We start from the raw sequence: 10,968 nt of genomic DNA, 5'->3' as shown, positions 1-10,968 counted from the left end.
CGCTCCGGAAGCAGAGCCGCCTGGACCCCGGCGCGGCCGTCCTCGTGCGCAAGGCCAAGCGCGAGAAGGTGGAGACCATGCTGCGCAACGACTCGCTCAGCTCCGACCAGTCCGAGTCCGTGCGGCCGTCTCCGCCCAAGCCGCATCGCGCCAAGAGGGGCGGCAAGCGGCGCCAGATGTCGGTGAGCAGCTCGGAGGAGGAGGGCGTGTCCACGCCGGAGTACACGAGCTGCGAGGACGTGGAGCTAGAGAGCGAGAGCGTCAGCGAGAAGGGTGAGCGGCGCCGCGCGGGCTCGGGCGCGTGCGGGGCTGGAAGCGCGGGTGTGGGGATGCGTGTGTGCCGGGATCCGAGGCGCGCGTGCGGGGCTGGGGGCGTGTGTGCCGGAAGCGCGAGCTGGGAGCTCCGGGGCGCGTGTGTCAGGATCCGAAGCGCGAGCGGGGTGCTCGGGGGCGCGTGTGCCGGGCTGGCAGGTGCGCGCAAGCAGGATTTAGAAGCGCGGCTGGTAGTGTCCAACAGGGTGACTGTGACTGTATCTAACGCTGCTCTACGGTATATTAGAAACTGCTGAGAAAGTAAATCCTGAAAGTTTTCGTCACAAGAAAAAATTTTTTTTTGTAAGTGGATGAGGGCATGGATGTTAAACTTACTGTGGTAGTCAATTTGGCATTCTATGTATGTCAAGTCGTTCGGGGTACACCTTAAACTTACACGGACCTATGTGTCAATTATGTCTCAATAAAAGTGGGGGAGAGGGCTTCCCTGGTGGCGCAGTGGTTGAGAGTCCGCCTGCTGATGCAGGGGACCCGGGTTCGTGCCCCGGTGCGGGAAGATCCCACATGCCGCAGGAGCTGCTGGGCCGGAGCCTGTGCTCCACAGCGGGAGGGACCACAGCAGTGAGAGCCCCGCGTACCGCAAAAAAAAAAAAGTGGGGGAGTGGGATTTTAAAAACGTAATCACATGTGCCAAATTGGGGTTACAGGAGTTCTTCATGATTTTGGTTGCTCTCATTCTGGGAAATTCAGTACACAGTCTTGTGTTTTTAAGTTCTTATTCGGGGGTGGGTTTATTTGGCTGACCAGAGGACGTGTACCTTCTTTTACACTTCAGTGGTGTAATGCTGCAGTCACAGAGGTAGCGTTTCTCAAGCTTCAAATGAATCTTTCTTACAATTTGTAAACAAGTTACAAAGTTTCTATCATGCAGATGTTATAGATCGTGTTTTGGTAGTAACTTTGCAGTACAGATTTCATTTTACCTATTACAGTCCAAAAGATTTTGGAACATTTCGTGATGGGCTGACTTTTTTGTTCTGTCTAAACCGGCACTGTACAATACCATAGCTATATGTAGATATTTAAATAAATTAAAATTAAATAAAATTAAAAATTCAATTCCACACTCCCACTAGTGCTCAAGAGCGATCATTCCAGAAAATGCCTTTAAGTGGCACTGGTCTAGAAAATACTGCAATTTAATGTTAAAATCACATGTTTGTTTTGAAGATTCTCCTCATTTTGCTGCTGTTCCCTTAGATTTAAACTGGCCACAGCAGTAAATTCAGTGGTTGTGGTTTCCGTCTTTGTTGTAGTGCTGGAGTTCTTGGTGTTTTTCTTAACGAATTCATATATTGAGGTGACTGACTATTTTTACAGTTTTTGGCTTGCTTTAGAATCAGTAAATTACACAGTTAATATTATGTTTTATAAAGAGAATCACTTCCTCATCTTCTCTGCCTGCAAACTGCGTGCATGTGGATCCACCATCTCTCCCACCGTTCTGTTCTCTTTTTCTGTCTCTTTCTTTCTATATATATGTGTGTGTGTATATATATATATATATGTACACACATATATATCCCCCAACAATCTTATACTATATTTGGGAACAATTAAGAAAGCTCACTCTGTGAGCTTCCCTGGGGGCACAGTGGTTGAGAGTCCGCCTGCCGATGCAGGGGACAGGGGTTCGTGCCCCGGTCCGGGAAGATCCCACATGCCGCGGAGTGGCTGAGCCCGTGAGCCATGGCCGCTGAGCCTGCGCATCCGGAGCCTGTGCTCCGCAATGGGAGAGGCCACGACAGTGAGAGGCCCGCGTACCGCAAAAAAAAAAAAAAAACAACTTTAAAGAAAGCTCACTCTGTCGCTATTATTACTGCAACTCAAGTGGAAATAGCTGTCTTTTGAACGCATGTGTGTCTGGGATGAGTTTGTTTTTTTTCAGCTCGCCTTCTCATCACTGATGTTTATAAATTGCATATGGTCTATAGGTTTTTTAAAAGTCAGATGGTGAGTAGCTTCTTGCTGCCTTTCATGCCTTAGTATTGTTTTGTGAACACGTATTTTTTCCCCTTAAGCCGTAAGGTAAGTGTGAAGTAAAAATGTAAGTGGATATGCTTAATGGGTGTGCAGATAACCCCCGATGGGGATGGTATAGGTATAGTTATATATGTGTATTTTCCCACTCCTTAAAGGAAGGGTCTACACCAACTCCTCTTGAATATGTGTAATAAATCACAAGACACATGGAATTAGAATTGAAATTCAAAATTATTCACGGTAACAACAGATTATGAAAGAAACATGACTAGTGGTGTGGGTGAGTGGAGATGGGGCTGGGGTGATGTGAAGAGTATACTGCCTCTAGTGGCTGTGTCCCTTTCTTGGCAATTCTCATTCTGGGCACTTGGGTGACCACTTGGGGTTTATACACCTCTGAAGCTGGGGTTCAGTCCTCCCCTCCAGAAACATAGGAGACATCATCTGATACAGACTGCCCTGTTTTCTCTTCGTTTATAAATGATCTCATTCTGAATGTCTATGAATGTAGCATAGACGTTTTCCTATTTCAGCCTTCGTTAGAAATTCTACCATCTGTAATATTTACTAATGACTTTATTGCCAAGCCCCACCATTGACAGCTAAGGGCTCCCTTGGGGACCAGCCATGATCATCACCAGCACCCTGTGACCCTGCACAAGTTTTTTAACCTCAGTAAGTCTCCATTTTCTTATTGGCACATTGGAGATAAGAGTTGCTACTTTGTCAGGTTACTGAGTGGTTTGAATGAGCTCATGCATCTATAACAGGATGCTAAGTTAGCATTTTTCCTGTCCTGCAGTGCCTGTGGCATGTCTGCCATAGATCTAATACTGCGGTGAAGCTGAGATCATCACCCACATGTAAATATACAAGGAAGAGGTAAAAGAATCCGTTTTATATCTTACAGGCTACGGTGAATTTCCCTGATCACTCTTCTTATAGGAAGAGTGATCAGGGATGAGATGTCTTCCCAGGAGAGAACGGATGCCGTGCTGTGACCTTCAGGGTCAGGGAAAGTTATCCCCATGGAGTAAATATCAACAGCAGTGGGAGATAAAAGCTGCATTTCACCTATATTCCGTGCATTTGCTTATTCGCTTTATCAGTTACATGTATAAAGTAAATATTTAACACGTGCCTGGCTCTCTTAATCTGTTTGGGCTGCTATAACAAAAGCCCACAGACTAGGTAGCTTATACACAACAGAACTTTAATTTCTCACAGTCCCAGAGGCTGGGAAGTCTAAGGTCCAGGCTCCAGCATGGTCTTGTTGTGGTGAAGGCCCTCTTCCTGACTCATGAGAAGTCAGCACCTTCTTGCTGTGCCCTCCCATGGGGGAAGGGGCTGCGGAGCTCTAGGGGGTCTCTTTTATAAGAGCACTAATCCCATTCATGAGGGCTTCACCCTTGTGACCTAAGCACCTCTCAAAGGCCCCACCTCTTAATGCGATCATTTTAGGGGGGGCTTAAGATTTAAACACATGAATTTTGAGGGGACGCAAACATTTAGACCATAGCACTGGCACAAGGCATTTACTTAATATGTGTGTACTATTCTCACCATTTATATTTTTATCCTTATCATTATGTTGAGTTGGTTTGTATGTTTATTAGCAAATGTGGATTTAACACTTTCAGTAGATATACTGATGTTAAAAATAAAGAAATACACTTCATGCCCTTATGGAGCTTACATTCTGTTGAGAGAAATAATAAAGAATAATTACAGGGCTTCTTCCCTGGTGGCGCAGTGGTTAAGAATCCGCCTGCCAATGCAGGGGACACGGTTCGAGCCCTGGTCCGGGAGGATCCCACATACCGCGGAGCAACTAAGCCTGTGCACCACAACTACTGAACCTGCGCTCTAGAGCCCGTGAGCCACAACTGCTGAGCCCGCGTGCTACAACTACTGAAGCCCACACACCTAGAGCCCGTGCTCCGCAACAAGAGAAGCCACTGCAATGAGAAGCCCGCGCACCGCAAGGAAGAGTAGCCCCCGCTCGCCGCAACTAGAGAAAGCCCACGCGCAGCAACAAAGACCCAACACAGCCAAAAATAAATGAATAAATAAATTTTAAAAAAAGAATAATTACACAATGAAGTACAATTTAATAAATGCCTCAAAGGAACATTCCTTTCAGATATATTGATACACTTTTGCTTTGTGTCCAGACATTCAATTAAAAAGAAAAAAAAAGGTTCCCTGGGCAAATGGCACTGAAAGACAACACAGCATTGCTAGTCAATATGATGCTTCACGTGTAGTGTAATTACATACACACACACAGACACACACACACACGGATTAACAGGGAGCTCTATCTAGTGGGCTTGTCTAAAACTTGAGGTCAGCTACCACATGTTTCAAAGTGAATGCTGTTTGTTCAATGTTCATACTGCTCTTTCTTTGCCGACTGGGAAAAATTGGGCATTTCTCATTCCTTAGATAGCTGTCTAATATAAATATAATATAAATCTCTCTATATATAATACCTAATATAAATCTCTCTATGCAGAAGAATAACAGTGTACTAAAACTTACTTGTAATAAGATAGCAATTGGATTTACATGAAACGTGTAATAAGATCCACTGGGACAAAGTCTAGTGAAGATCTGTGCCCCTAAGGAAATGAGTCAAGAGGCTTAAGGAGAAAGAAAGAGATGCAGGCAGTGCTGATGTGGATGAGAGAAGGAAGCAGCACCAGTGCTGAAAAGAAGCAGAGCATTGCTGCCTGGATCAGGGGATTAATCCACTTATACTTACAAGGAACTTGAAGTATAAGTCCTTGGAAGAAGAGCCTGGCATTAGATAACAGGATTTCCTTTCCTTTTAATCCTCTCCTTCTTGCTGACTTGGAGTGGATGGGGAAAATACAACCCGAATTAATGTTGCCTTTGAACTTTTAGAGCACTCTGTGAATGGCTCCTGAGGTCAACCTTTATAACAAGGGCTAAATGGTTTGTTTGTAACTGTTACTGCTAAGCATCATTTAGCAGTCCTTGTAGGGGCATTTGGTACCTGGATGACTGGTAAGAAATGATACCTGCAAGGCTAGCAAACAATGAGTGCTTGAAAAGTGAGACTGACAACCCTTAATTACAGGGTTGAATTTTCCTCCAAAGACAAAGACAGTTTCAGGGGACCAGGGCATAGGTTGTGGGCAGTGTGAGCTATTCACTGTTAAGTTTGGGTACCTGACAAGTTAAACATTGTGGAATCAGGAACAAAAGCTGAGAACCCTCGCAACAATCAGGTACTAAATTATTTAAATGTAACTAATTCATGCAACACTTTATATTATTCTTTAGTCATTAAACTAAAACTACTGGGAGTTTCCTCTTTGGGCTCCAGCAGTAGAATGCCTACTGCTCACATAGCACTTTTTTTTTCTTATAAATTTATTTATTTATTTTTGGCTGCGTTGGGTCTTCGTTGCTGCACATGGGCTTTCTCTAGTTGCAGCGAGCAGTGGCTACTCTTCCTTTCAGTGTGCGGGCTTCTTACTGCGGTGGCTTCTCTTGTTGCAGAACACGGGCTCTAGGCGCATGGGCTTCAGTAGTTGTGGCACGTGGGCTCAGTAGTCGTGGCTCACGGGTTCTAGAGCGCAGGCTCAGTAGCTGTGGTGCGTGGGCTTAGTTGCTCCGCAGCATGTGGGATCTTCCCGGACCAGGGCTCGAACCGTGTCCCCTTCATTGGCAGGCAGATTCTTAACCACTGTGCCACCAGGGAAGCCCTCACATAGTACTTTTAATTCTACCCAGGAGTTGTTGATTTACTTCTGTTTCTTGAGAGCAGAAAATGCATTTTATATTCTTTTAATGCTCCTAGTGCTTTTTCTTGTAACTTCAAGGGGGTTTGCAATTAAAGAAGGTGGCCATCATTCATGTAGTCAGGTTTTAATTTCTATGTGACATCCCATAAATATTACATGATTTATGTGATGTTAAACAAGTTATGTATAAAGATTTGTGACGTTCCAGGCACAGGGTGCTAGAGGTATAGTGATTAAATAAATAAATACAGACATAAACATAGATACATATAGAGACAGCCATGGTTCCTGCCCCCGTGACATTTTTATGGGCTATCCAGAGGACTCTTATTGGGGACTTTACAGACAGGAGACCCCAAGATAAAATCAGGTTCTGTGGTAAGAATTTGGCTACAGGCAGTAAAACAATTGTAACCTTTAAACAATTACAGCCTAAAAGGGCTTCCTCTTTAAATGGCTGCTGAAACGTAAGCATTTATTTTTCTTACCCCATGAGACCCCAGTGTAGAGGGAAGGAAGTGAAATATGAATAGTTGATGGAAAGAGGAAGTAGCCTGCTTTGGGACAGAGGAGCTTGCCAAGGAGGCGAGAGAGCTGGGGTGGAGAGCAACGTCCCCACCCAAGCACAGATATGTTCTGTGCAAGATATTTTTGACATTTAAAATAAAATAATAAATAAATAACTTAAATAATTAAATAATAATGTCATGACCAAAACTCAAAGAGAAAGCTCTGGGTACCCAGACCCTTTGCACTGGGCAGAGATATTTGGACAAAATGCAAGACCGTGCATCTGGACTAAAGATAAGACACTTGCCTGCAGGTATGGATTAATCTTAAGCAGGAATTAAAGTATTGTGATCTGAGACCTTCAAATAATAACTGATATAAAATCTGTAAACTCCTTTGGGTCCAGAAAGAGGCAACCATGAAGATAACCCATAGGGAAGCCCATACAACCCTGGGGATGCCCAAAGGATGAATCCAGACACCAGCTATGAAACATAAGAGGAAATTCAACAACAGTAAACATACCAAGGAAACAGGGAAAAATCTATAAACTTTTGGAGGTTAAAAAATAAACCAGGTTGTGTACAAAGCAATAAGCGTTAACCTGTCTTTACACTTCTCATCAGTAATGGATTCTAGACTACAACTGACCAATGCCTTCAAAGTTTGGAGGGAAACCGTTCTGAGACTGCTGTTTTATTCACATCTAAATCATCAGTCAACTCTCAGTTCTCAGAAAACCTACTTTGCAATCTGCTTATGAGAAAATGATTTAAAGATGTATGCACTCAAGAAAACTGAGAAGAATAATCATGAAAGTGGGACAAATGAGAAAGAAGAAAGAGTGGAGCTGACCCAGGAATCCAATGCAAAGAAATCCCCGAATGACACCGTGTGCAGAAAGCAATCTGTCAAAATTAAAACTGGAGATCATTTCTAGGAAGCTCCAAAGAGAATATTGAGGAGAATATCCCGGATTCCAAGAAATATCCAATGACTAATGACTTACATGATGTTATTGACCCGGTAAAGAGAGGCTGTTTCTTTTTCAGCAATAAAGAGGAACAGTCAAAAGCTGAGGGAGAAAAACTGTTAAGAAAAATCATGGTCCAAACATGAAGCAAACAAGAATAGGACATCATTTTATTAGTTGATACAGTCCATTTGACTATTAACCTAGAAAATGTTTCCTCTGAGTGAACAGGAAGCCTGACAGTTCATCTGTAGAAATGTCAATTATTGGTTTTTACTTGGTCCTAGAGCATTTACATGTAATAATATTATAAATGCCACTTACTGGTTTTCAATTTTTAGAATAAACCCCCTTCCACATTGAATATATATATGTGTGTGTGTGTGTGTGTGTGTATAGTTTATATATTTTTGTTTGTTTGTTCGTTTTTACACAATTGAAGATAAATATTTTGTCCATGTTAAAATAAAGGTAAAACTGACAGAGATGAGAGAATCTGGAGAACAGAGAGTGAGAGATAAGTGTATGAATATTCTCATCTAAAATGTTCAAGATCCTGTTCAAATTTTAGGCCAAGAAATAGAGGATTAAGGCCACTTAAAAATAGAAATATATAAGGAGAAATAAAACTATTGGCTTTTGAAAGCAAAACGATATCAACATAACAGTGAGCTAAAGTCTCTTCTTTCATTGGTTTTTACCGTAGATAATATCATAAAATTGGAAATCAATGGATAACATCCCAAATAAAGTGGTCAATGGATAGAGGAAAATTATTTAAAAATTAGAGTGCTTTTCATTAGAACAACTAAGAAAGTAAACGCTTGAAAATAAGCTTGGGAAGTGGAATTGACAGTGTGGGCAGAAAGACCATGAGGGGAAATGAGTTATTGTAGCTACATCGCAAGCCCTTATTTATTCTAATTTTCATCAGGTGCATGTGTGAAGTTGATATCCATTAACATAGGAAAACAGAACATTGCTGTCTAACATCCCCTTTATTAAGTTGTGAGTAACTAGTTTTGGTGTCTTCTGGGACCTCATGTAATTTTACCCACCAGAACCTCAGAACAGCGGTGGATCTACGTGGAATTCTGACAACCTTGCCTTCTCTTTGACCTTTTATACATTAATCTTTCACTGATTCCTACTGTTGCTGGGGGAGAGAGAAATTTAATTCTCCCTTTCAACGACCGAAAGAGCCAGGATTTAGAGTGTTAGATGCTTCGTTTTAGATGCCTTCCAGGGAGTCTGAGAACTAATTTCTTCTTACAGTGGGTACGAAATGGACGTTAGCTGTTTTAATCATCTGTGTAATTTACATCTTAGAAAGATACTGAGGGGACGCAAATAACTGTGTTGGGGGCTCTGAGCTAGCGTGCTAATTCCTAATGTTCTAAGAATATGAGATAAGAAAATTTGGGGAAACATCATGGTGAAGAGCTGGGTTTTTCAGAGTTACAATTTCTGCCTAATATATAAGTGACTGGAAAGTCTCCTTGACTCTAAAACAGGAGGTCTGACTAAAAAGAAGTTCTATAAAAAGAAAAGAAATTAAGTCTGTAAATCTAACCTGATTATATCCAATAATATTTCTCCCAAATTAATCCATGGCTAGAAATATTAGTCATTTAGTTACATCTGAAAGAGGTTTCTATTCTGAAATCAGGAGACACTCAGTTAAATCTGGGTTACATCTCATTTTCAAAACTAATCATACAAATTTGACATGTATGCTTACAATTTTAAAAGTGGAGTGTTTGAATGGATGTACAATTGAAGGACATTTTGAGGGGAAACATTTGCGCTTCAAAGTGCGTTTAGAAAAAGATTTGATATTGAAGATTTCAGTGCCACCTACTTTCTCTCATAAGTTTGTGCTTCAACATCCTTTTAAAATGCAGAATCATACTTCCGTGTTTGTGACCCAGTTTTTGCAGTGAATGAAAATGTTGTCCTTACTTTGGGTTCAATTTCACAGCATAACCGAATGTTAGGCCTGAGGGAGACTTCGGCAACAAACAAAGAATCTCCCCTTTCACACACTGCTGAACAGAGAAGGGAGCATGGGGGGTGTTGAGTCACTGGATTCCCTGCCCCTGCCGCCATTTTCCGTTTGCAGCTGGGAGAGCTTGGAATGCATCCTGGCCCCATACCATCCCACCAGACCTCTGAGAACGAACACTTCATCAGTCCTGCTGCTGTCCTGTCCTCAGTTGAGGCCCAGCCCTAGCAATCTGGTTTCTGGTGTATTCCAGAGACCAGGCCCCTGGTTTGTGCCTAGTTTTGGTTCCTAGATCCACGTCCCTGGATGCTTGTGGCTGAGTCCAATTCTGTTGCCGGAGTCCCTCTGGAACTAACACTTGGCCCTCACCGATCCCGTCCAGGAATTAGGAGCTGGATCCCTGGATGCTGACTCCCTGATCCTGACTGCCGGATGGGAAATCCAGATGTTACCTTGTGTATCATTCTTCTTCCTATGTTACGGGGCATCTGACTCAGTAATTACTGCTGTTCTGCATTGAATAGTTAACTGCCTATGGCCCTCTTCTTTGAGTGTCTCGTTCTACCTCCTAAGCTGAACTTCTGCATTTGGATCTTTTGAAAAGCACCTGTTCCATACCAAGAGACAGATCTAATTTTAATTCCGATAAACTCTTCTGTGGCTGATGTGTACACAGTAAGATTGTATCAGTTTCCTAGGGCTGCTGTAACAAGGTGCCACAGACTGGGTGGTCTAAACAACAGAAATTTGCTTTCTCCCAGTTCTGGAGGCTGGGACTGCAGCATCTAAGTGTCGGCAGGGTTGGTTCCTTCTGAGGGCCATGGAAGGACCTGTCTAGGCCTCTCTCCTTGGCTTGTGCTTGGCTGTCTTCTTCCTGAGTCTTCACGTTGTCTTTTCTCTGTGTGTTTCCACGTTTCCTCTTCTTACTGAGGACAGCAGGCATGTTGGATTAGGGGCCATCCTAATGAAATCCTTTTAAACTGATTATCTCTTTAAAGATCCTATCTCCAAGTATGGTTGCACTCTGAGGTACTGGGGGTGAGGACTTCAACATACGAATTCTGGCAGAACACAATTCCGTTCATATTAATAGTATTTGCAGGAGGGAAGAGACCAAGGCCTCCGCCTGTTTGTGTTCATACTAATGAACATGGTAAATACTCCTGTTTGGGGTTTGTCTCCATTGGTTTTCATCTGTGGAAAGTATAAGATCATCAAGAATCTTACTGGGTAGTTACGTTATGAAGAGGATTGCTGTCCGAGATCAGGAAGACACAGATAGTTTGAGGCACTGCCAGAGACTAGACCCCTTGGGCATGTTTCTTAACCTTGGTAAGCCTCAAGTTCATCCTTTTAGGAACTTGGAGTGAATAACTATACAAATTCTC

At 42.8% G+C, this 10,968-nt stretch overlaps 1 protein-coding gene across 1 annotated transcript in view; it reads left to right on the top strand.

Annotated features, from left to right (window-relative positions):
- Positions 1-10,968, top strand: part of RIMS1 (regulating synaptic membrane exocytosis 1) — a 395,670-nt gene that overhangs the window by 183,253 nt on the left and 201,449 nt on the right. The window contains 1 exon segment of the mRNA XM_024731859.1: positions 1-273. This exon segment is cut by the window's left edge and continues 113 nt beyond it. Coding sequence (XP_024587627.1) covers positions 1-273 — 273 coding nt within the window.

Source organism: Neophocaena asiaeorientalis, unplaced genomic scaffold (assembly GCF_003031525.2).
Source record: "Neophocaena asiaeorientalis asiaeorientalis breed wild unplaced genomic scaffold, Neophocaena_asiaeorientalis_V1.1 scaffold450, whole genome shotgun sequence".
NCBI classification, from domain to species: Eukaryota; Metazoa; Chordata; class Mammalia; order Artiodactyla; family Phocoenidae; genus Neophocaena; species Neophocaena asiaeorientalis.
Note: the sequence above shows the minus strand (reverse complement) of the source record. Positions and strands in the feature narration are given on the sequence as shown.